Here is a 26,054-nt window from a genome sequence, read left to right as displayed (position 1 = left end):
AGGGTCGTATTCGGTGTCATAAAGTGGTACTGTTCTTTCGGGGCAAATATGAAGCACCTACGTTGAAATATGAGAAGTATTTAAGTGCTCATATTTCATCGTAGATGCTTCCAAACCACCATAAAGCACTATCTGCTTTGTATATTGCTCCGAGTAATTACCTTTCTTATGACATCGACTACGACCCTCTGCGTTTCGTGTCGGTGCGTGGAGAAATTTCCATATGAAATCTGTATGTTTTCGATTTTTTATCACCTCGGACTGGCCATACAAGCTTCGAAGAGTCTTGAAAGTGGTTTTGGCACTTTCTCACACTTTCTGACGTTTCACTGACAGTGCTCTAGTCTCTACCCATTAATTCAAAACCTCTTCATCTAATCACTTCCAGGCATTTCCTATGTTATATCTCGATCTCCTTTTCTTCTCAAAGTAAAACAGAATATTGTTTGTTCTCTTTCTGTATCTTAAATCGCTAGATTCCGTTAATGTGGAAAGAAAAGACTGCTTGACTACATATTACGAAATGTTTATTTAAATATTGATTTAATTTTATCATGGCTCAACCTGCCACAGACAAGACTGAATGAAATTCTAAATCTAAATATTTAAAAGAAAAGTCCAGATCTAATTAAGTTTAACATAAATTACGACACGACACGATATTAATACTGCTTTCAAACAGGACGTCTGGAGACCATTCTATAGTCTTGTTTATCGAAGCCATAGATGTTGGCATTGAACTGAGACGGATAATCTGTGAATTGAATATGGTTAACTAAGCATTCAATCGAATTTCGACAAAAAATGGTTTTTACCCAAACCACTTTCCATGCTACGTGCTTGCCACATCATCTGAAAATGCTGTCGTTGTGGCATAATTTGCTGAGATGCGTACTGGTAACCGCCCACATAAGCAACGGGATGTTGAAGGTAGGCCACAGACATTCGTTTTGGTACGGCGATTGGATTCTTCGATTGCTTCTTCAGTGTCGTTTTCTCAAATTTCGGCGTTCTTGCACTAAGGCCACAGTAGTATGGATCTTCTGTAACTGAAAACGAACCGAGGTTGCATACAGTGGTGCATTCAACATCCATGAAAAACTCACCATATTTTTTACGAGCTTTTTCCTTGCTGCCAAAGGCACGGAAAAATGATTTTGGTTTATTTTCCTCATTTTCGTCATAGTCCGGCTAGAAAATAAATTTTCATTTTTCTTTTATTAATCAACTGATTCAACCAACGGGACTTTGGCCGATATAACATCTTTCAGCATTGATACCTACCGTTGGCAAATTCTGAGAATAGATAACGTTTCCATCTCTGGGTGGTAATTGGGGTGGCTTTTCATTACCCTTTCCGTTACTCTGATAATAATGATCACGAGATGCAACCACTGGTCCTTTGAAATTACATCAAATTTGGACTTAGCAAAAAACCGATTACAAATCTGTTGATCAATAAACCAATACCTGAACCATCTGCCGAATTATTAGTTCCTCTATTGCCGCTGATGCCACCGTATCCGGAATCAGAGCTGTCAGTGATGCGTGTCATAACTGTTCCTGGTATGTAGTACGGATCTTCATCGGGTATGGGGAGTCTAGGACGGCTTTTTACATTGATTGGTCGTTCCACTATGAGTGAAAAAATTTAGATCAACAATTTTACAACAATCAGGAAATGAATCTCGACTTCAAAAGTTCATCGAACTAAGAATCAACTGTCTTTGCAATTAATGCAGAGTATTTAGTTACAGTATTCGGACTCAAGGATAACTTCTCATTTCATGTCGATTGTGAGAAAAAAAATCGTTAATTTGTCGGTACATTAAAAAAAACAAGAAAAAAAAATCTCGTCATACTACTCATCGCTTTTCTTTACAAATTACCTACTTATCCTACCAACTCATGCCGATTCGCAATTATTCACTATCAGATAATTTCCTTTGAGTGTACCTCTTCCTATAAAACAACATAAAGGAAGCCTCACAGAAATGTTTAAAGTGAAAAAGTGATAGTTTCTTGACTGACAACCTAACAACCAATTAACGCTTTCGAACGTAGTTTTCGGGCAAAATTTTCTACAGTAAACTGATCAGCATAAACTATTCAACTCCGACTAAATCAATTTGTCCGGTGCTGCTACGAAAACAAATCATTATCATAAAGGCGAACACAAGCTTGTAATCAAGAAAAAAAAAATCATTTTGTGTAAACAGCGTGTTCTTGTCATAGTTCAATCAATTTATAATTAATATTCATTGTAGGAAAATCATCCATTACACGGAACTAATTAGCTGCGAACAAAGTTTAAATTTACAATTCATTTCGGCAAACTAAAATGTAATGTACCTCAGAAGAAGAAGAAGACGGAGAGCGTAAAAAACAACTCAAACAAACTATAAATACAATCGCAACAAGTGTATCTCATTCGGATGTATTCATTATACGTAAGTGAGAGTGTTAAAGTTACCATTAACCTGCGAAGATAACACACTCGAAAGCCATTAAAAGTTAATAATTCGAAACCATTTTCTACTCTTCAATCCAAATTGAATTATCCGTGATGCCCGTGTACATTCAAATTACACGAATATGAAAGTCATTAATTCAGAAAAAGTCAAATAAATTGTTCATTCACGAATATCGCAATGGTGTAGATTATTTATTGAATGCTAAATTTATTGATGGAAGCTCTTATTCGTCTCTGCACCTTGTGAGAACGGATCGTGACGAACTTAACATAATAAATATCTTCATTTAACCGAATCGTAATATCGTTTCGATTACGACATTTACATAAATTATACTGAAAGTCGCGACACAATTACACGAAATTAGCAGCAAACGAAACAATAGACTCCAGTCATTATTATTATATTAACCTGATGCTATAATGTACACTCTGTCGACAGATGTGGAATGTGATTAAAATTGAATTTTTACTTACTCGGCGGTAATTTTGTCTTCAGCATATCCATGGCAACGACATTTATAACCAACACCCATATGGGGCAATCCAGAACATCATTCTCTGATTTAACAAATGTTACAGCCGACAAACATTGCAGCTCTAATCGTCTACGATCCGGATAAGCTTGACGAAGCTCTCGATTTATGTTGCTTTGAAATTTTTTCATATCAAATAATTTGACTACTTTTTCACTTTCTAATGCTTGGTTCGGTAATTTTAATATATCAGCTGACATGGACGTTTCGTCTTTTATACCAGTTGCTGTACTTTTTACGTATACATTACTTCTTGAATAACGTCTGATTAATATGTTGCCAGCACCATCCATTTTCAATTTGACTCCCTGTAATTGTGAAACGAAAACGAAAAGAAAAGAAGAAATTACTTTATTAGAGTCGTAATTAAATTAGCCAACCAAAGTATAACTTTGGTGTAGTGTATGCGAGGTATGTGCGAATTTAATGATCCATATTTGATTTGGCGAATAAAAATTATTTCACACGTAACAGTGAAGTGTTGTAACATCCACATATTTATAATTCAAATTTACGGCAGTGTAATAATCGTTTAATTGTTGTTGAACACAAACAATTTTTCTTTTACACTTGGCCGCATTGATGCAAATTCCAATAATTCATAATTGTAATCACTGCTCGAGCAAATCGGAATGAGGAACATGGAGCATACGCAACCAAATATTCATTTGTGAAAGCTATAACATTAACTGAAGAAACAGTTCTGGGTGAAAATTAGATGCAATTTCGTTAAAAAAAATTCAGTCCTTGCTTAGTCGGAGCATATTGCTAAAATCAGCAATTGAAATCAGAGCCCAGTAAGGCGTACCGATTTATACAGAAAATACAAATACCAGAAATGAGCAAAATAAATTAGTAAATTTTAAAATCGGTGGACTTGACTTGATTTTAGGTATTATGACAGAGTAAATGGAATCGATGCTTTGCTGAAAAGCATACATTTCGGCGTTTTTTTAATGTTGGATTTTAGTTTTAGATTTATCAGTTTGGGACGATCATTTAAGATCTCGAAATACAGATCTGTTGATACTTTGTTTCCATTCCCGGTCATCATGTAAATCATGGTAGCCTTCCTGTTGCCGATAGGAACCTGTCTAAGATGTCAGGTCCTATTGCAGCAATTTCCGAAGGAACCACCTCGTAGTCTCCGAGCATCCTGCGTCTTAGTTGAAGAAATTTGGGGCAGTCACATATCAAGTGTGCACCCGTTTCTTCTTCTAGGTCGCAGGAACATCTCGGAGTGTCCGAAAGCCTCAACTTATTCATGTGCCGATTCAGCCCGCAATGTCCCGTAATCGCTCCTACTACTCTTCTAATGCGATTTCGGTCCATTTTGAGCAAATCTTTGGCCCATTTTTTGTTAGGCTTAGGGAAGAAGCATTTCGTGTGAACGCCTCCGTTATACGCTTCCCAGCGTTCTGCGTGTTTACGCTTAACCCAGTCTTCCAGTGCTCTTTTACACTCTGACTGGGGAATCGGAAGGTACGGTTCTGGCCCGTTTGCCTGAGTCGCCGAGCCTTCTTTGGCCAGCTTATCTGCTTCCTCATTTCCCTCCACGCCGGAATGTCCTGGTACCCAGACCAAATTGATCCGATTGCTCAGACCAAGAAGGTTCAGGTATTCCTTACATTCCTTCACCAGCTTGGAGGTGACTACGGGCGATACGAGTGCCTTGATCATTCCTATATTGTCAAGACATATAAGGACCTCTTCGCCTTGCGTCCCTATAGGCAGAGTTTCATGTTTAGTTTCATGGATTTTAGTTTACTTTTGATGATATATTTTCAATAGAATCCTTTTTCAAAAATATAGGACTACAATAACGACCACGACTCTGTTAGCTTTCAACAGAAAATAGATTTGATTGTAGCAGCTCTGAGAAAATTTCGTTAAACTGCTCACTTTTCTCGGGGTCAAACGACCACAACCAAAACTAATTTTTATTTAAAGCTAACACATTTGTGGTCGTTATTGTGGTCGTATATTTTTCAAAAAGGATTCTGATGGAAAGACATCGTCTATTTCGTGACAAACTGACGTATCTCCCAAAAACACAATGGAATTTCACTGTGTTTAAAAGTCTACGCTAGTTTGTCGTGAGACAGGATTATGATGAAAAATGAAATACGAGAAACGCAGATGTAGGCTACAATTTTATCTAAGCATCGATGCCTTTTAAGAGGCACCGGTACGTAGCTAAAATTATAGCCTACATTTGTGTTTTCATATTTTATTTTTGATGATATCTTTCCATCAGAATCCTTTTTCAAAAATGTACGACCGCAATTCCGACCACGAATGTGTTAGCTTTCGACAGAATATACATTTGGCTGTAGTAGTTTGACCCAAGGTTCTGAAAGAACAGGTTAAGACAACCCTGAGTTGATCACGAAGTTGGTGACACACAATATAATATCTGTTGAAAGCTACCACATCTATGGTCGGAATGGCAGTCGTATTTTTTTCAAAAAGGATTCTGATGGAAAGATATCATCAAAAGTAAACTAAAATCCAATATTTAAAAATCGCCTTAATGTATGATTTTCAGCAAAGCACCGATGTTAACCAAGTTTGATTCTAAATTTGCTTCAGCTATTTCACCTGTTTGTTATAGCGTTTTTTACACAATTCATAAAGGATGGTGAAAAGATATCCCCGAAAATATAATCGAAATCGCACAAATGTGAGCTATTTCAGGGAAGCATAGGAGGCTATTAAAGTTTTCAACAATTTTTCATTCAGTTTAACACTTCTTAATTTTGAAATTCTATCGAATCAGATCGTTCTAGTATGGTCAAAAAATATTGCGTTCATAAATCATTATACGTATGCGGTACAGCCGCCCCTGGGAATTTATACCGGTCTTGTTGGTTAATTCTCATTAATTTTTTTTTATTAATTCAATTTGTTATTGCGAATCATCTATCATGTGAAGCCACTGTATTGATCAACATTTTCGATTAAAAATCGACTCGAATCAATACACAAAAAAATGTAATGAAGAAATGAATGTGCAACCTTCAATTGAAAGTGTATGTATGCAAAAAGTGGATTACTGAGTGCTAATTACAAAAATTAACCTTTCAATTGTTTCTTGGACCCAATTTTAGAGTAATAATTGATTAATCCGTTGCGTGTCCTTTTTTTAATTAAAATGAATTTTTTATATGAATGGTTCGCTCAAATGTTTTACATCATAAAGTTCACACAGCAAACAAGTTTCTTTCGTTTTTTATCGATGAAAGAAGAACATCAACATAAGTATTTATAAAATCATGAATTATATTACCTGTCCGACTTGATGTTTGATTTCATCAGTTTTCGAATCTCTCATAGGATTATCGAAACCGCATAGTCCAATTCTAGAAAATAAAATATTTGCGTGAGTTCAAGCGTCTCAATTAAATTTCAATTGAACGACAGAGCAAAAGTTCTATGCAGAAGTCGTTTTACTGACGTTACTGATTTGGGGTGTGAATGTTTTACTATTTAATTTGCTATGTTATGCTGTTGTTGTTTTTATCGAATCGTATACTTCTGAAAAAGCATTTTCAACAGATTAAAACAAATTCCTTTGCTTCATTAGTTTCAATCTTTTACTGACGGCAAGTGAATCAGCAGTTATAAGTTATAACTTATAACTATCTGATCTGTTACTTCATTTTTGATCTAAGCAAATTTCGATTAAATCAAAATCTTTTACTTCATTTCCTGAACATGTTTTTTGCTTGCATGAGTCACACAGCCTTGCCATTTATTCACGAAATCGTTACATTTTATTATAAACGACCGAAACTCTTGAGCTCTTTGCTTGTAACAGTCACCCTGTGTTAAACATTCATCGAAAATATCCCCAATACACACACACCTCTCGAGGAATTCCTCGTAATAACGCGCCTAATCTATTGACATGATTGACACTACAGTTTAGTTAAAAAAAATACTGGTACCGAACACAAGCTAAGCTCCCAAGTTTACATCGAAAACCGTCTGAAGTTTGAAGTTAAACATCCGAAATGGCATATAATTCGTCAGGAGGGTCAAGTTCAGATTTTGACATGGATATGTTGGAAGAAAGTGAAGATGAATTAAACAGTAAGTGCCGGATGATACATAACCAAAACAAAACCGACGAATGAATTATGGAACTATTTGGTTTTTAGTTACCACCTATTTCAACGACGATATGGAGTTGTCATCAACTGATAATGACAGCTATGAAGGAAAATCATTGGAAGATGGTGGCAGAAAAGAATCCTTAGAAGCTGTCGATGGCAAGGAAAAGTTAGGCGATGTTGATGAAGCTCCAATAATCTTGTTTCCAGTCGATATGGTGGAAGGCGGCACTGAAACAGATTCGTTGACAGTGGTCGTCAAAAAGGAAAAGTTTAGTTTGGAAGACGATTATACTGAGGTACCGATGGACATCGTGAGTCCAACGGAAACGAAAAAGAATCACTTGATATTGTGTCCGGTGTGTTATGAAATCGCAATTTTATGCAAAAATTCGACTCTGTACGATAATTTGATTTTTGCATGCATGGAACAAAGATCTACTGAGTTATGAAATCGCAATTCAAACACCAAATTGTCGATGCTGTATCGCATGAAACCTCTGCTCTAAACAATAATATTGGCTGTGCTGATGATAAAGTTTTTTTTTGTTTGTTCATTTTTCGTTAGTTAAATTAAATACATTTTCACATCAAATTTTGTTATTTTTTTTTTCATTTTATCGAGATATGTTCCTGATTAGTTTAAGAGTCACTTTGCGAAAACGTCGACTAATTGAAATCCAAGGGGTCTCATGCTGAGTCATTTGTATATTTTTTGTCAAACACTTTCACCTTAGGTGTGGACCTTTGGGAAAAATGCACTACACCGGATAAGGCAAAAGTATATTTAGGCAATATTCTCCTTACAACTAATCGGGTAAATGTGAAATTATGGTCAAATACTAGCCTCAACAAGGTACAAATTTAGCAGTATCGATATGTTCAAAAAAGTTCTGCTTAAGCATCAATTTTACCTCGAAAAATTGACTATTTTCGAAGAGGTCCGGAGGATGGCGCAATCCGGATACCTGCAAACTAATGGTATGAGATGTCATCACTAGACACCTAGATTATAACCCTATATAAATGGCTCAGGTTAAGTGGTCGCGCAGGCAACAGTATCTATTCTTTTTTCAAAAAAAAGCACAAAAATGACACCCCCGTGAAACTTGAGTCACTCTAGCTCATCCGTATCAAAACTTTTGATAGAAATTTTTTGTCTTATATCGTTCCTTGAACTCCAACCTTTCGATTGACACCATAAACGATATGATCCGACCGTGATATGTGTGATCTGTGATAAGACAGTGATAAGACACCTAAGGCGAAAGTTTTTGAAGATAAATATTCTTCTAAAAATTACTCAGTCTGGAAAAAGCTTTCGAACGAGATATAACTTATAAAGATCGGAGGCTCCTTGGTTTAAAATTTCATATAATTACTCTTAAAAAACTTATAATTTGACGAACCGTAAATGACGAGTTATTTTTACGCCCTGATGTTGGCTCATAGAGTCGAAACCTTGGCAAACTAAGGAATTTTGTTTTAATTCTGCACAATTGGCAGAAGGAAACCTCAACATAACAAACCTTTGAGAAAAAATGAAAATTCCTGTCTTTACTTCATTTTCACTAAGTCATCAACTTTTCTGCTTATCATCTGTTATCAGCAGAAACGGTAAAATAAGCTACGAAAGTAGGCGATGTTGTCTTTTATTTAGGAAAATTTGTTGTAAAAACTTCTGAAGTAAAAGATTTGGTATCAATCTGTGGATTTCTGGACCTAGTTCAAAAGAACTAACAGAACCGATAACTATACTGGTGATACGCTTACTGCCTATAAAAAATTATTCAAAGTACAAACTGAACGGCAATTTTTAATTCATTGCACATGCAATGGAACGAATTTCTCATGCGAACATGAACCAAATTAAGAAATCAAAAAGTTAATAAAAACAGCATTGAGTTTAACATTCGTTCAAATGAAAAATTTCTCATATGATAAACTGAACTATGTGTATGACTACACGGCGTTATGGGTTACTATGCGAGTAAAGTATATCTATATATAATGTAAAGCCAATAAATCTATTTCCAGTTTAAATAATTTGCGGACAAACTCTCTATACCATGTCCACCAGGATTTATTCTTTTAGCCGCCAATACTTAGCAAATCGAAACTATTGCGACATGTTGTTTTTATGTTCAACAATAACATTCTTTATGGATATCAGTCGGTATGGTCAATTAAAGTGTACACGCGATGCAAGGTCGTCTGGTTAGTTGCTGGTTCTTTATTTATAAAAATACTTCGATCTTTCATTTAATTTAGTTTCGAAAATAAAATTCATGTTTTAATGTCCGGTTTCCACAGCACATACAATTACATGGTAAAAAGCATGAATCATGATTGTTCGACATTGCTAAGTCTAAACTACAATAAATTATAAGCCTATGCCGAATCTCATGCTTTTGAAACTTGATTCTTCTGTGCAAGTAAAGGACTTTCAGTTCTACTGGCGCATATATAGTTAACATCCTTGAACTGTTCTGCAAGCAATTTTTTAACGTCTAGCCGAGAACACATTAATTAAGTTTGTTTAACCAGATCGAAACACTTACCGCATTCCATCGAACCCGTCTTCTGCGCCATTTATTGTGAGAACCGGCGTTCGAGCGTATGCCTTTGCAATGCGACGATTCCTTTCAAATACAATTACTTTTGCCCATATTTCGTCGTCGATTTGATTCCACTTATCGAGCACTTCCTGAATATGTTCCTGGGAAATTAAGAAAAATATTTATTTTCTGGTTGGCAAAATCGAAATTTTAGGCTTATCATCTATTCAAGAGGGATAGGGGTAATGTTTTAGGTAAGTACATGTAAGTGTAGGTAAAGCTTTTGTGTAAAAAAATAAGCTTCAAAAAGTTGCAAACTTTGGAAGCTTCATGTTTAATTCAAAAACTAGAGATCGCGACAGAGTTTTTGAAAAGGCAAACGTATCACGAAATTTGTAATAATCATCAGACAAGTACCAACGCTCTACGAACATGTACCAGAACTCAGTAGAACTCTTTTAAATTTATCTATTTATGTTGGTGCAACCCCGCGGGGCCAAAATAACAGAAATTAAACTGCGTTGCGGATTCACAAAATCATGCTGAATTAAGAGGCACCGGTACTTAGCTAAAATTGTAGCCTACACTTGATGATATCTTTTCCATCCCAATCCCAATCCCTTTTCAAAAATGTACGACCGCAATTCCGACCATGAATGTTTTAGGTTTTAAACAGAAAATACGTTTGGTTATGGTCGTTTGGCCAGCTCTGAGAAAAGTGAGCCGTTATTTAACGAAATTTTCATAAACTGCTCACTTTTCTCAGAGCCGGTCAAACTGCTACAACCAAATGTATTTTCTGTTTAGAACCTAAAACATTTGAAAAAGGATTCTGATGGAAAGATATCATCAAAAGTAAAATAAAATCCAGAATTAGCTGAAATCGCCCTAAGGTATGCTTTTAAGAAAAGCACCGATGCCTCTTAAATAACACCGATCGCTACATCAGCTTAAATTGATTAGAATTAAAGAATCTTAGTAAAATAAAAGCAGACTAGAAAAAATCATCTGAAGCTTCCTTATTCCTTATTTTGTTTGATATTTTATACGAAATCTATTACTTCATTCGTTTCAACATTTATTTATTTCGTTGTATAAAAACTACATTAAGCGGAGGTAATTGCACAGTTTTGGCGATCCTATCGATAACAGATTGTTTACTCGGTCCAGTCACAGCTTAATAGGTCCAATTGTCTCTAAAATGGAAATGAGTAGGGTAGGAAGTGCTTAACAAAATAAATAACGAAAGTTTTGAGTTATTATAACAAACAAAAAATTGAATTCTCAAGAATAACACGATCACACACAAATTAAAGCATAATTATTCATAAGACTTACATCAAATGCAAATTAGCTCAAATAAAAATGTGTCTTAGGCCTTGTCTTAGGCAAACCAATTTTTTATTTCTCTCCTCTTCCAAAACTGAATATTTATGAGTGAAAGTAATGATAGTAAATATTTCAAATATTCAAATTAATTTAATTGTAATGTAAAATGTAAAATTAGACAAAAGTAAAATGAGAAAAAAAAATATTTTCATTTTATATTCGTTGAACTCTGCGTTAAACATTTTTTCTTCCGCACAAAAATACATAAATTCTCAGTCAACAATTTTGATATCAAACGAAATTGATTAAACATCCATTGGGTGTAATTGACAAGTACATTTAAATGCTTAAACATCAAAACTAACCGCGCAAAAATACGCACAATTTTTTTTATCTTCGATTCAACTTTCGTTTTGAAATGATTGTCATTAATCTGTGTGTATATCGTAGAGTCTGTAAAAGGCATTGTGGAGCTATCGTAAAGTTTTAAATTGATACCTATGCGAACGTGGTCAATTTGTTCATATTATCTTATGTAACGCATTGTAATTGTGGGAATGTAATTAATACTAATTTTTAAGTACTTTCCTGCCGCCCGAGGTATTTCAGTATTAATTAACACAAAATAATCTTTACGATTAACAGATGAAAATGCTAAACAAATTTTTAGAAGTCACATTACCGTTGTTTACCATTTCTATCTGTACTATCGAACAATGTGCACAGTGTAGGTAAGATCAAACGGTCAGATAAACTTTTACTACTTAGAGGCATTAATCATTAATATTGTTTTACCCAGCTAATAAAAGATGCAATAAACAGGTTGCTGATAAATGGCACTAATTAAACTAAAATTTTCATAAACAATTTTGAGAAAAGAAAAAGCAAATCAAATCATCATGCATGCGTGTAACGTACCTTAAATAATTTTTCTTTTTGATGCCACACATCTTCCTCTTCACCCTGTTGTTGATATGTAGCGTCCAAATTGAGATCATCCCTGGAGCGGGACAGAATTTTCCGACGTGATACCATGGCTATTTAATGCTGGAAAAGAAAATTTTTTGATAAAATAATGCGAAAACATTAGAAAAGTCTAAAGATTTTCATGGCACTACGTTAGTGAAGGGTCGTGACGCAAGTCCTATCACTCCAAAATAAAATTTTAAAAATCTTTCCGTAGGCACAGTACTGCTTCTAGCATGAACATAGAACATATTAGAGACACATACATAGAGAGAGAGACAGAGAGAGTAGATGTTGTTATTTTTGTGTTCTGTAGCGATGCTATAAATGGCCTTTTTCTCACTTGTAACTTATATTTTATAAAGGTACTGCAAACATGAGTAGCCACCGGTGCTCGCTGCCAAAGTACTAAAGTGCTAAAGTACTATTTTACATGAAAATGTTTTCCAAATTTTTTTGCAATGCCAAAAATTGCTTAGTACACTGTCTAGTTTCAACACTCTATTTAGCGTATAACTTATGCTTAAAGCACATCCATTTTACTATATGAAAAGAACATCAGTCAAAGTACATCTCGCTTATTTTAACCTTCGATATCGATAACAGATCTCATTATTTCTGGCGTCAGAGACACACAAAGTCTTATACTTCTTCAGTTAGCATTAAAAATGTTGAGTCCGAAATAATTTTAATGTGAAAGTAACATGAAAACGAGTTATATATGCACATTGTGACCGTGAATTGCAATTACAATAATTGTGAAGAGTCAATGACTTTTCACTATCGTTTGCAGTCTGATATTGCACAATTAATTGCGTATACGCATCCAGATACCGAAAAAATTCTTAGTTTTTCTTTGTCCAAATTATATCGAAAAATCAAGGGATGTTATTGTCACGTCCTCATGAATGCAATAAGAAATCAGATCATTTTGTTTAAAAGCTTATAATAACCATCATTAATCATCACCTAATCGGTTTATTTAACACTTATGATCACAACATTCGCAATGAAGAACGTATTACAGCTGAATATAATTATCTAATCCATCAAGTTCTTTAGTAGCTGCCTCAGTAAATTATTACATCCAACACCTCACAGCCTACGCACTTTTATATTTATCGATCTCTTTTTATTAGATCATGATCATTACAAGCACAATAAAACCTAAATCGTTCAACATCAATTAATCGCATTTGAACAGGGATTTCGTATGGATACTGGTCTCAGCTCGCGTTGAAACAAATTTAGATAAATGAATAAATTAATTTATGTTTTATGTTTGCACTTTGTTGTTAACTATTGTGACGGTTAAAGCATTCTGGGGAGGTATATACTACACATTCAACGATGATGATGATATTTGTTTTTAAGTGAAATAAATTATCATGAGTAATGAGGCTCGCACCTACTCTCCTATGAAATAAGAATTTCAAACGAAACGAAAAAAATCACCGCACTGAATAAATGTGAATATTTGTGGCTCTTCTTTGAAATTCTATTTATAAATTAAGAAATTTGTGGAAAGAATTCTTTTCCAGTTCATGATGTCACTCGATCGTTCACGTTATGGTAAAGGTATTTCTTGTCGTATTAATGGTGATGGTATATTCATCATCATCATTCATATTGTGGAACCGTAATATTATAGTGACGACGTCACAGCGATTACGCACGAAAATTTTTACAATAAAATCATTTCACAGCGACCTTGTGGTTTGAATTACTTTAAATATTAAACAACGAATATTATTTAGTCATTCATTCATTGTGAAACGTTTTGATTGAAAACTGTATGAGTATTGTCTGAGCTGAGCATTCATTCACCTTAGTAATTGTATTACCCGTCAAGTCGGTGTTGTATATACAATTCTTATGTATAATAAATTCGACAGTTTGTTCTCGGGCATGTCGATTGTTTAGGTCTTGGTTGGTGTTTTTTTTCGTACAGGTATAGATGGAAATTGGTATTTTCGCATATGACATTCATGTTGATTTTGTATTGTCAATGTCAGAAATGAGTGTGAAATTAATAACATTCGATTAAAGGTTAATTTACAATTCCCACCCGGATTTTAAAGAAATACCAAAAGAATGGTTCAGTAATAGTTCCGTAATTATAAAATTGAGCATTTTTTTTCTTCATAATTTGATGGCTGTGTGTTGGAACATTATTGGAGACTGCGTTGCATATTCTAGATGTGGAGGAACAAAAAAAAGAGTTAATATGCAGAAATCAATTAGCCCGAAATTGCACGGAAATCAGTTTGCTGTGGTTTTTTGTCGAGCGTTTCAGCCAAGACGTAAATTAATAGGTTTCGTTAAATAATTGATTTAATTCGATACGATATGGACTTGAAATATATGCGCTTGTCACTGACGAAATTTGCATATTTGGCTGGGCGTTATGAGAATTGCAGCATATGTTTACCTTGCTGGTAAGTTGGTCTAAGAAATCTGTAGCATTTGATCGGTTTAATTGATAGCTATTTTTGGAATATTGACAAAATCATAGAATGTTCAACTTCCTGGAAATAAAGGCCGAGATTAATAAAGACACGAAAACAGACTTTGTATCCTTTTACTCCCAGTTTTGTAATGGATTTTACATGCTGAGGTCGTCGAAAGTACAGCTTGAAACAATAAAAGTACGGTTTTCGATGCATGTAGCATTAGCAAATAACAGATATTTTCCCAACTCAGGCGAGAAAATATTAATTTTCTCCCCTGCGTTGAAACTTCGGAGCCATTGTTGTGAAAAATTATGTGTTGACATCGGGAAGAAAAATAGGAAATTTCATGTCGATGGAAGGAAATTTCCCACTTTTCTTCCCTTGGGTAACAAATAACTATTTCATGCGTCGTAACCGAAAATATGAGCAATTTTGAATTTTTTCTCGAATTGTTCACTTCGATCGGGTTACAACTCGATAAAATTTAATTGCCTAAGATCAATCGTCCAAGGCAGTTGCGTCGTGTAAAGTTTTTTGATTCGAGGCGAAGACCGATTTTTCATTTTTTGTCCGTACGAACAGAAAATGTTCCATTTAAGAAATGACCGATTTTCGGTTCAAAAGCATGTAAAATTATTTTTGGTCCATTGTTAACAAGTTGCTTGATTATATGAATCCATAAAAAAAAATCAACAATTTCCTTCTCTATAGACTGTTGATTGACTCGGATTCATTTCACCTTTTTTTTTCAAGCAAATTATTTATTATCGAGTACAATTAACTTTATGTTCACCTCAATACATAACTGAGTGAATCGACCTTGACAAAAGAAATTCAATTTTCAGAATTCGACAGTCGTTTCGTTTCTCAATTATTTAAGATAGACGGCGGGTCGGATAGAAGTCCTTTTAATGGCCACAAAAGAACTGAGATGATGTCTCTTTCTTTGTATACAATTATATTGCCTCACGCAGATGAAATATTTATTTATTTTTGAACTGCCGGCCCCGTACGGAATTTAAAACAATTTGATTTTTCATTTCTATTTTATCTTTTACTAATTTCCTTGCGCATTCATATCACTTTGTTGCTTTAATATGTGTATTATATTCGCGTGTCTTGTATCCGTTCCATTGAATGGCATTGTGTTGTCTGCGCACAGCAATACGTGTATATACAATTGGTATACATGTACACACAGTACAATTTAGAAGTTTATATTCAGCGAAAAGTGAAAGGAATTTATATTTTAATAAATTATTTGGAGTGATTTATTTCATTCGGAAAATAAAAATTATTTCAGATTGAAGTGTTTTTCATAAACCGCTTTGTGACTATGAACAATAGTGCCAGTACACTTAACTGAAGAGAGGGCATTATCGTAAAAACATTACACTCTTTTCTACTTCCAATCTGAGAAACACAATAGATAAAATGAAAATGCTTCGTCATTGTAAAATTGTTGTAGTGGGCGACAGCCGTTCAGGCCCCGACAAATAGATCCTATATTTAAATAGGAAGATTATCGCGATATGATAATTAAATCGTTTACTATTTATGCTATACTAGCTAGACTAGCTATACAAAAATTTCCAAGTCAGCGCCAATACATACAAAAATTCTGTCGGCACTTAAATGGCTGTGTGATTAACATATTCAAATCCTTTTTCAGACTATCGGTTACTTCGATGTCAATTTAAATTTAAACCGAGCGAGAAACAAAAATTTAATTTCATATTTTTTTAAGGACTTGCGTCACGTGCCTTTACTGCCGTGTGCTCTTGATATGAATATTTCTTTTTCTGTCCGTATTTTTCTAACTTCTTTGGAATTTTTGTAACAAATTAAAAGAACTTTCATGTATAACGATAAAAAGAAAATTTGCGCAGTCTCGAATGCTTGCAACTGTTTTATGAGCTTTTACATTTTATAAACTCGAAATCCACTGCATCCGCTGCATCTGCATAGAGCCTAATTATAACGATTCATTCAAGCCAGATTGTAATATGAAATGTTTTTGGTTGATAGTAAAGCTGAATAAAGCTTTTTTAACAAAACGAAAACAACGATTTGCGCATGCACGCATGAGAGGACCATCTTTTAACACATGCATGTGTTTGCATTGATATCTAAGACGGACTATTTCTATCAACCAATATTAAGTTAGGTTTACTAAATGTTGCTATACGCAAATCTACAAATGTCATTAGTGTGTGGACTATCTATTCCCTTTGTTCCAATTGATAACGTCGACCAAAGCTTTTGTTGTTGATGAGAACTTCAAGTTCATATCTTACTACACAGGCAAAGCTTTTTAAACTATTGGTAGCACATGCGCCATAAAAGTCACTGCTAGAAAATCTGAATTGTTGTTGAATAAAACAAAAGTGCCGGTGCTTGTCTATTACGTCTTTTTCCCATTTCCTAATTGTGTACGTATGGCTTTGTTTAAATTTTCTAATTTAGTGTTAAATCTTTGAAAAATGTAATTTATTTATCTTCATGAAGATGCCTTGACTCTATAAACTCACGTTTTTGTGAAAAAGTTTTCTTCGACTTTTCTTCATAAAGTGTCTCACAGTATGAGGCAAAAGCTACATGCATTTTCAGCTTCTATATGAATATGAACAGTACATTGAACACGAGTGCAAACTATTTTGAATTGTCTTTTCTTTATTTAGTCTGTCAATGCTGTAAGGTTCGGACTGACTGACAAAATGACATTTTCATTTCACACACAATCATCCATCCTAATACCAAATTACACATACTCACACATACACACACATATAACACACTTACTTATATACCCAAACACAGAAAAACATGGATCCGTACCGATCGGAAGCTGAAGCGGCTCCTCCAACTCCCAAATGGGTAAGGAAATACAAAGGCATTTGATTAGAAGAAACTCCTACACTTACCCCTTACTTTTCACAGAAAAGACTACTGAGACAGAATTCCGAGAAAATCGGCACATTCGCCGAAGATGTTGTCTTACCACCAAATCAACGGAGTGGACAAAGAGCTCCTTTGCCGGAAGTGATATTAATGCGAGACGTTGAGGCACAAAATTCTTCCATGGTCACAATGGTTATAATAGACCAATCGCCACAAAAACAATCGAAACATTTCCCGAGCTTTATTGTTGGCATCTCCATCATCCAAGTAAAATACGAACATATTTACGTTCATAGCTTTTCCATTGGTTCGTTGTCGTTTAGGTTTTTTTGATGTACAACGTGAACAACCAGGACTTGCTGATTAATCTCGGGTACGATCCACATCGTCGACATGAACTCTGGCGACTCGTCACCATTATGTTCGTTCATATTGGGTAAATGTTTTCCAGATTTAATGATCCACATCCATTAAATCGAAATATTTCACAGCCTCCACCATCTCTGGTCGAACGTTATATTTCAATTAATATTGGGCATTCCACTGGAGATCGTGCATAATTGGAGACGCATTTCAATAATCTATATAGCATCCGTTGTCGGTGGTACGTTATTCATTACTGTGCTGAGTCCAAGGACATACACCGCCGGTGCTTCTGCTGCTGTATATGGACTGCTATTTTCTCATCTATCGACAATTATTTTAAATTGGAACGAAATGGACCGTAAATGTTGCCGTTTGTTTTGGCTCTTAGCGTACATGTCTTTCGACATTGGTTTTTCGATTTTCTACGCACTTGAAAAAAATCATGAAGGCTCAGACGTAAGGAAAAGATGTCAAATGATCGTGATCAATGGCATAATCCTAATCATTTCTATCATAGATAAGCCATGCAGCTCACTTCGGAGGTGCTGTTACCGGATTTTTAGTGTCCATTTTGGTGCTAAAAAATTTCCAATCACATCCGTGGGAGGAAAAGATGCAAAAAATCTGTTTGACGATTCTTAAAGTTCTTGCCGTTACCATTTTGATCGTCAACATTGTGGTATGGGGTCTGTACTTGCCGGAAGAATGGAATTTCAATTATCGAAATTCGCTTCAAGTCTATCTCAAAAAGATTATTGTTGAAAGTTCAAACAAATCTCAAATACATAAAAAATGCATACGAGACTTGGACTGCAAATCAATACTTGACCAATATGCATTTAACGGCACAATAAGCAATATATCATTAGAATGAACATATTGGCATGACAGAAGTAGCGGCTAGATTATAGATGTTGGCTTTGCTATTAAATTCTTCAAACTTTTATACTATACTTCTATACTTGACTGGCAACAGAAATATATTCCGTGTAGATAACTAAACACGCATGAGAGAAGCATCTTTCAACACAAGTATGTGCCTACATTGATATCTAACGTATCTAACACCAGCCGTGTCAATCAACCAATATTAATTTGGGTTTACTAAATGTTGTTATACGCAAATCTACAAGTCCTTAGTGTGGACTATCTATCCCTATGTTCCAATTTCTTTTACATTCCGGTGAACCGGTGGTTATGTTTCTCGATTGATAACGTCGACAGAAGTTTTTTGTTGTTGTTGTTGAGAACTTCCAGTTCATATCTTACTACACAGAGAATGCTTATAGCTTTTGGTGCACATGCGCCACAAAAGTCACTGCTAGAAAATCTGAATTGTTGTTGAATAAAACAAAATTGCCGGTGCTCGTCTATTCCGTCTATTTCCATTTTCTAATTGTGTACGTATGGCTTTGTTTCAATTTTCTAATTTAGTCTTAAATCTCTGAAAAATGTAATTTATTTATTTTGATGTCTTGACCCGATAAAATCATGTTTTTGTGATAAAATGTTTTCTTCTGTTGTCGTAAAGTGCCTCACAGTATGAAGCAGAGGCTACATGAATTTTCCGCTTCTACATGAATATGAATAAAGCAATGAACATGCAAACAATTTTGAATTGTCTTTTCTTTATTTAGTCTGTCAATGCTGTAAGGCTCGTACGCGTGCTGACTCACAAAATGACATTTTTATTTCACACACAATCATGCATAGGTCTGTTCCAAGGCCATAAGAATTGTCAAATTACTGTCAAATTTCATCCATAGAGACATTACCTCATCAATATTTAAATGAAAACCGATCGCTCTGGATGAAATCGGGTTCGTTCGGCTCGGCCAGTGAAAAATTCGTGTTTACAGTTATTTTGAACAAACCTTTATCAAATAACACATGACCACACAAACATACACATATAACACACTCACTTATACTCACACACAGAAACACATGGATCCTTACCGATCGGAAGCTGAAGTGGCTCCTCCAACTCCCAAATGGGTAAGGAAATACCATTTGATTATTGAAGAAGAGACTACTGTATCTACCCTTACATTTCACAGAAAAGACTATTGAGACAGAATTCCGAGAAAATCGGCACATTCGCCGAAGATGTTGTCTTACCACCAAATCAACGGAGCGGACAAAGGGCTACTGTGCCTGAAGTGATTTTAGTGCGAGATGTTGAGGCACAAAATTCTAACATGTCCACGATGGTCGTAGACTGTAGAACGTCACAAAAACAACCGCGACATTTCCCGAGCTTCATTGTTGGCATCTCCATCATCCAAGTAAAATACCAACATATTTGCGTTCACAACTTTTTTACTGGTTCGTTGTTGTTTAGGTTTTTTTGATGTACAACGTGAACAACCAGGACTTGCTGATTAATCTCGGGTACGATCCACATCGCCGACATGAACTCTGGCGATTCGTTACCATTATGTTTGTTCATACTGGGTAAATGTTTTCCAGATTTAGTGATCCACATCCATCCAATCCAACTATTTCACAGATTCATCCATCTCTGGTCGAACGTTATATTTCAATTAATATTGGGCATTCCACTGGAGATCGTGCATAATTGGAGACGCATTTCAATAATCTACATAGCATCCGTTGTCGGTGGTACGTTATTCATTACTGTTTTGAGGCCAAGGATCTACACCGTCGGTGCTTCTGCTGCTGTATATGGACTGTTATTTTCTCATCTATCAACAATTATTTTAAATTGGAACGAAATGGACCGTAAATGTTGCCGATTGTTTTGGCTCTTGGCGTACATGTCTTTCGACATTGGTCTTTCGATTTTCGACGCACTTCAAAAACAAGATGTAGGCTCAAGAGTAAGGAAAAGCAGTCAAATGAGAATCATTGATCAATGGCATAATGCTAATCATTTCTATCATAGACAAGTCATGCAGCTCACTTAGGCGGTGCTGTTACCGGATTTTTAGTGTCCATTTTGGTGCTAAAAAATTTCCAATCACATCCGTGGGAGGAAAAGATGCAAAAAATCTGTTTGACGATTCTTAAAGTTCTTGGCGTTGCCATTTTGATCTTCAACATTGTGGTATGGGGTCTGTACTTGCCGGAAGAATGGAATTTCAATTATCGAAATTCGCTTCAAGTCTATCTCAAAAAGACTATTATTGAAAGTTCCAACGATTCTCGAATACATCAAAAATGCATGCGAGACCTGGACTGCAAATCAGTACTTGACCAATATTCATTTAACGGAACAATAAGCAATATATCATTAGAATGAATTGTCATGATGGAAGTTGCAGCTAGATTTATGGCTTTTGGCTTTTTGTATTTTTTTTTCATAAATCTTAGAATCAACCTTCGGCTAACTAAATCAAATACTCAGTTATGTAATATACAGTCAGGCTTCGGCACCAGTCACCATTACATTTGAATAAGAAATTGACTTTCTACTGTCATTAATCTCCAATTAATAAATGGTTAATCTGGTTGATCAAAGAAGAGTGTGCACCTCCTCGTATCTTACTTACTACTTACTACACAAGAAAAGGAACTATCCAAATCTCATCAACGAACTTTTTTGCCGTTGTTGTTGATAAAACAGATGCTTTTGTTTAACGCACAACATGCAGTTCAGTATTAAGACGTTTTTATAGTTTTTCCTTATTTTTTTTTATCGATACTTGACTGGCAACAGAAATATATTCCGTGTAGATAGCTAAACCTAAACTGACCTTGCTGTGCCAAAATTATTGATATTATTATCTTGGTCAATAAATTCAGTTTCTTTATTTTATGTCGTGTATTTGCGGAAGGCGTTACGGCTACAAAACTCCTACTGGGTTCATTACACTGGATAATTGAAATAAAGCAAAACATTTTTATAGACAATTTATAATATCGCAACTACGAAAAACGTATTTATATATCCAACTATGTCTGTGGGTATTCATTGTACATTCGCGTTATTTTGAGCAATAAAAATTAAAGTTCTCTGCATCAAAAATGTATTTATTGGCAAAATAATATTAGTCACAGCGCGCTAGATATTTGCGTGTATGCTGAGAGCTTGATTGAAGGTGAGTTGTTTAACTACAGTGCACATAGCTGAATAACAACAATGCATTTCAGAGTTACGAAATACGAGGAACGTATAGTAATTTAGGTGATTTTTTGAATGAAGCTATAAATAGTAATTGTTTTGCTGGGGGCTCAGTGTTGTGGTCGTATATAAAAAGAATAGACAAACTTCGATTTTGGTGACCGGTTAGAAGAAATTGGTAACATTGTCAGAATTTCAACCGTCAGCACTGAAAGCTTTAAGCTTCATTTACCAAACTTTTCGCTGTCAATATTTTTCTCCAGAGTGAAAATTAAATCGTCAAAGCGTTTCAAAAGCTAAGTCCCGGAAGACAACAGATTTGAGACCATAGATCTCTTCGTTTGGTGAAACTGATGACGGAAATGTGAGGAATGGTGGGGAAAAAGTGTGCAAATTAATCGAAACCAACTTCACAATTTCACATAGTAATGAATAAGTGAGTGCGTCCAATTCTTTGAAATGAATGCAAATTAACTAAATACGGGGAATTCCCATAGAAGCAAAGTTGGTTGTCATTAGTTTGCACACAAAACCGAACCGTCGATCGTCACGCCAGCGGTCATTTTAGTGATCTATTGCGAGTGAAAGAGAAACATTCAATATGTCAAAATGAACAACATCACTCCACAAAAAGCAATCAAATTTTGCTCAAAATCTAGTACTTCAAAAATGAAAAATCTTCGAATCTCCAACATTTTCTATTTTTTATCGATATGAAATTTAAATCTGAGCAAAAAATTATTCTACTGTAGTGCTGAATATGTTATTGCTTTTTTACATCTGACAAAAACGACAGCAATTCCTGCAGCTGCTGTAGAATGGTTAATTCACTTGATAAAAAAACTGGTAATTTTCGAAATTGAATTGTAAAATAAATTTTTGGTTAGAATTATGTACATTTAACTTGTAATAAAAATATATAAAAAAATGGGTCTCTCGGGCCATTGAGGATTCCACTTCCCTTGAGCATGAGATTAAGCTTTTTGCATTTTTTTAGACTTTTAATTTTCACTATGGCTTTACACATAGATAAAAATCATATTTTATCGCGAAGAAAAAACTTAAAAACTTTCGAATCTTGTGCATTCGATCTCCAAATTTTTTGAAACATTTTTCCAATCTCTCATTCGTTCGACAACACGAAACCTGTTTTTTAATACGAAATAATGGAAATCCATTAACTAGATCCAAACTGTACCATTTTCTTTAACTCTTGCATTAAACAACAATCAGATATCCTTCAAAAAATGCAGTGTCTGTGTCATGCATTCATTTATTCAACATTCTTGGAATTCATTTGACCAGCGAACCATATAATTCGAGGACGTACGGAAAAGTAACACCATACCAAAGCACAATTATGTTATTATCACGAACCGACTCGTACAAAAAAAAACACCACGTCTGAACGTACTGAAACTACAAGGAGTTTAACTAGACACCGAAGCCTATATCTACACATTGAAATCAATGAATAAACTGCCGATTGAAAACTAATATTTCACAAAATTAACGAAAACCAGACCAGTCAAAAACTAGAAAGGAGAAAATAAAAGCAAAGCTATAATCGATGCACTTCTTTCGTTTTCTATAAATGAATATATCATATACTCGTTGTGATATGTTCTACTTAAATTGATGATAGAAATTAAAACTTGTTTTTCATTCAGCTAACAGTTGCAGTCGTACGAAATCGGTCACACAATAAAAAATGTTTTTCAATCAAAAAAATATAAAATTTTTCTTCAAAAAAAATGTTTGTGTTTTATTCAATGGGCTACTTCCATAATTTTTTGTTTTTATTTCGGTAATGCTATCCAACGGATCGGATGTAGAAAATATATAATTTAATAGAAAATAAATTAAATAAATTCGGCATACACATCTTACCTCTCTCTAAATTCAATTTTGAATGAAGATTCTTCCTATAAAATAATAATTGTGGTGTTGATTTTCGAATTATTATTTTCGTCTTCTTCGTGCTTTTTTTTCAACGTTTTTTTTTTCTCCTTCAAAATATATGATATGCTAGCCGCGATGAAGATAACAATTATATCCAAATCTAAGATGAATACCAACGAAGCAAATTATAATCACTTTCACTTAACGAACAAAATTTGATATTTTTTTCAGCTAACAAAAAAAAACTTTCGTTTGTTGTGTAATTTGAATGCAATTTTTATTCGATTCACATAAATTTATTGGCAAAATTGATTTCTTAATTGAACGAACAAAATCAAATTATCGCCACAGCGCTGAGGCATCTCCTCCATGCAATGTATATAATGATAGTTCAACAAATTTCAATGAATTCTCGAATGAATTACATAAAACAGTCATTATTTAAGTGAAATATAAATTCATATAAATTATATTTAAAGAAAGAAAAAAACAAATTGCAGAACAATACAGAACGTAATTAGTTATTATAATATTGTAAATTGTAACACTCCGACCAGGCAAACAGTATAAAACGTATGGAAACCTTTCACAAAAAAAATCTCCAGTATATTTCAAACGAATACCTTGAAATTTTTTGACATGAAACTATTTCGATAATCTGTTTCTTTTTCAAAAAAAAGGCGTTCAAATAGACTAGAAACGGTACACCACCAAAGCACTTATCCGCGACGACAAGCGTACAAACAATTTTTTTTTTCGATTTATTATTTCTTCAACTATTTTACTATACGTACAATGGTTTGTGTTTCTATTATATGCGCTTACAGTGGTAAGACCAAAGTCAATAAGACATGTTAACCGGACAGTGATCGCGAATTTACTGAAAGAAGTAATGCTAGCAGAAGGTCGTTTGTTCCTACCATAAAACTTTTTTTTTCTCGAAAATATATCATTTATCGTTACGCACCTCAAACTTAAAAGAAAGAGACAATTACTCACAGCAAGTATATAGTAAAAATGTTTCAGGAGGTTTTGATGTAGGCGCTGTTTGGCTTTGTATATTATGTTTTACTATTAGATATTCAAAATTCACATGATAATTGTTATAATATAAAAATTTAATTGATAAGAAATCTCACACAAAATTTCAAAATTTGTTGGTAAATAATGGTTGGGACTGTAGGTACGAATGAAGTAATTGAATTTATGGGTCTCTGAGATATAGTGTATATACGGAAAACTTGCCTTGGCGTAACTTTAATTTTACTTTTAAATTTCTATCAATGAAAATCATAAAAGGGAGTGTACCGAGAGCCTTTTTTTTGAAGTGTTATAAAACCGGACTCTGAATGAAATATCCATTTAGGCCGACGTTGGCAGTCAACGTATATTAGATGGGTTTGATGGGTATCCTCGTTTTCAAAATTTCCATGTGGCTCATTCCAGAATTATACAAAATTCCACAGTATTTTAGAAGTGACAAAAATTCAGAATCCATTTAATTCCTGCGAATATTTTAGAATAATGATAATGTAATGATATTTACAGCTATCAAAAATTAGTTAATATCACATTTTTGTTTTATGTAGGATCTGATATTTCTAGTCCCACAGACTCTGACAGCTGTTATATTGAATGAAATATTTGAATTTTTTCCCAGTCGAAATTTTTGTCGCACACATGTAACGACCAGTTTACTGGGATACAAACCAAAAAACCATTCAATATCAAGACGATCAAGACTGTCAAATCTGTGGATCTAGAAATTATGTAGAATCTGTTGAAAACGAAAATGTGATATAAAGTAATTTTTTTTAAGTGTAACACTTGAATGAGTGATACGAATCAAATTCATTCTATTCTGTCATCTGTTATCGAGAGTGACGAAAAAATAAACGATGACAAGTAATAGATTCACTATTATTGTATTGAAAGTGGTTGTATTAAAAGATGTAACAGACTCGATAATGTTACTAGCAGTCTCTAAAACTAGGTCAATCTAAAATGTGGGATAAAAAACGAAATATTTAATCAAGGACTTCAAGTCTGTAGATTGGATCCATGTTCTGAGATAGTGATATCGGCGGAACATAATTGACATTTAGAAACAACATTTTCATTAAAAGGTTCTCTTATGCCTGCCTGCCTGCCTTAATAAAGAACTTACTCGAAAAGAGCCTTGGTTACTTCTCGGTGAAACATGTATCCGAGCCCATCGGATGGCGTCCGTGCTCCACTCACTCACACCCTAGATGTCTGCTGCAAAGAAAACTGTCCCGTTTACATTTTATTTTTGTGAAGCGGCTACAGTGGAACCACAGAACGTCATTGGGATCAACGGATGTATTCAGGGCAACGGGACCTATTC

General features: G+C 34.5%; 4 protein-coding genes across 4 annotated transcripts; 3 read left to right on the top strand and 1 right to left on the bottom strand.

Moving 5' to 3' along the window:
- Nucleotides 1-510: 510 nt before the first annotated feature.
- LOC119073859 lies at nucleotides 511-24,587 on the bottom strand. The gene is made up of 10 exons (XM_037179724.1): nucleotides 23,675-24,587; nucleotides 11,930-12,058; nucleotides 9,686-9,843; nucleotides 6,299-6,371; nucleotides 2,951-3,317; nucleotides 1,471-1,635; nucleotides 1,285-1,400; nucleotides 1,107-1,191; nucleotides 816-1,049; nucleotides 511-754 (listed from the first exon to the last, which is right to left on the bottom strand). The coding sequence occupies exons 2-10, from the start codon at nucleotides 12,044-12,046 to the stop codon at nucleotides 675-677; spliced, it is 1,395 nt and encodes a 464-aa protein (XP_037035619.1). The 5' UTR covers nucleotides 12,047-12,058; nucleotides 23,675-24,587; the 3' UTR covers nucleotides 511-674.
- LOC119073894 lies at nucleotides 6,882-7,723 on the top strand. Its single transcript, XM_037179783.1, has 2 exons — nucleotides 6,882-7,104; nucleotides 7,173-7,723. Exons 1-2 carry the CDS (start codon nucleotides 7,026-7,028, stop codon nucleotides 7,574-7,576), a joined length of 483 nt encoding a protein of 160 aa, XP_037035678.1. The 5' UTR covers nucleotides 6,882-7,025; the 3' UTR covers nucleotides 7,577-7,723.
- LOC119073211 (rhomboid-related protein 2-like) lies at nucleotides 16,803-18,571 on the top strand. The gene is made up of 6 exons (XM_037178522.1): nucleotides 16,803-16,862; nucleotides 17,251-17,307; nucleotides 17,371-17,598; nucleotides 17,655-17,767; nucleotides 17,823-18,153; nucleotides 18,215-18,571. The coding sequence occupies exons 2-6, from the start codon at nucleotides 17,257-17,259 to the stop codon at nucleotides 18,569-18,571; spliced, it is 1,080 nt and encodes a 359-aa protein (XP_037034417.1). The 5' UTR covers nucleotides 16,803-16,862; nucleotides 17,251-17,256.
- On the top strand, nucleotides 19,342-21,077 carry LOC119073872 (protein rhomboid-like). The gene is made up of 5 exons (XM_037179743.1): nucleotides 19,342-19,695; nucleotides 19,758-19,985; nucleotides 20,042-20,154; nucleotides 20,210-20,540; nucleotides 20,606-21,077. Exons 1-5 carry the CDS (start codon nucleotides 19,588-19,590, stop codon nucleotides 20,960-20,962), a joined length of 1,137 nt encoding a protein of 378 aa, XP_037035638.1. The 5' UTR covers nucleotides 19,342-19,587; the 3' UTR covers nucleotides 20,963-21,077.
- Nucleotides 24,588-26,054: the final 1,467 nt, after the last annotated feature.

The sequence above is a fragment of the Bradysia coprophila genome, unplaced genomic scaffold, assembly GCF_014529535.1.
Source record: "Bradysia coprophila strain Holo2 unplaced genomic scaffold, BU_Bcop_v1 contig_138, whole genome shotgun sequence".
Taxonomy (NCBI): domain Eukaryota; kingdom Metazoa; phylum Arthropoda; class Insecta; order Diptera; family Sciaridae; genus Bradysia; species Bradysia coprophila.
This window is presented reverse-complemented; position numbering and strand designations above follow the sequence as displayed.

Excerpts from the sequence above, each read along its gene's own strand:
- LOC119073894 (XM_037179783.1), top strand. The coding sequence starts at position 7,026 with ATGGCATATAATTCGTCAGGAGGGTCAAGTTCAGATTTTGACATGGAT. Across the intron at positions 7,105-7,172 it reads AAGTGAAGATGAATTAAACA|TTACCACCTATTTCAACGAC; the intron begins GTAAGTGCCGGA and ends TTTGGTTTTTAG.
- LOC119073859 (XM_037179724.1), bottom strand. The coding sequence starts at position 12,046 with ATGGTATCACGTCGGAAAATTCTGTCCCGCTCCAGGGATGATCTCAAT. Across the intron at positions 6,372-9,685 it reads GACGGGTTCGATGGAATGCG|AATTGGACTATGCGGTTTCG; the intron begins GTAAGTGTTTCG and ends TTTATTTTCTAG. Across the intron at positions 1,401-1,470 it reads TAATTCGGCAGATGGTTCAG|GACCAGTGGTTGCATCTCGT; the intron begins GTATTGGTTTAT and ends GTAATTTCAAAG.
- LOC119073211 (XM_037178522.1), top strand. The coding sequence starts at position 17,257 with ATGGATCCGTACCGATCGGAAGCTGAAGCGGCTCCTCCAACTCCCAAA. Across the intron at positions 17,599-17,654 it reads TTGGCATCTCCATCATCCAA|GTTTTTTTGATGTACAACGT; the intron begins GTAAAATACGAA and ends GTTGTCGTTTAG. Across the intron at positions 18,154-18,214 it reads AAAATCATGAAGGCTCAGAC|ATAAGCCATGCAGCTCACTT; the intron begins GTAAGGAAAAGA and ends TTTCTATCATAG.
- LOC119073872 (XM_037179743.1), top strand. The coding sequence starts at position 19,588 with ATGACCACACAAACATACACATATAACACACTCACTTATACTCACACA. Across the intron at positions 19,696-19,757 it reads CTCCTCCAACTCCCAAATGG|AAAAGACTATTGAGACAGAA; the intron begins GTAAGGAAATAC and ends TACATTTCACAG. Across the intron at positions 20,155-20,209 it reads ATTATGTTTGTTCATACTGG|ATTCATCCATCTCTGGTCGA; the intron begins GTAAATGTTTTC and ends ACTATTTCACAG.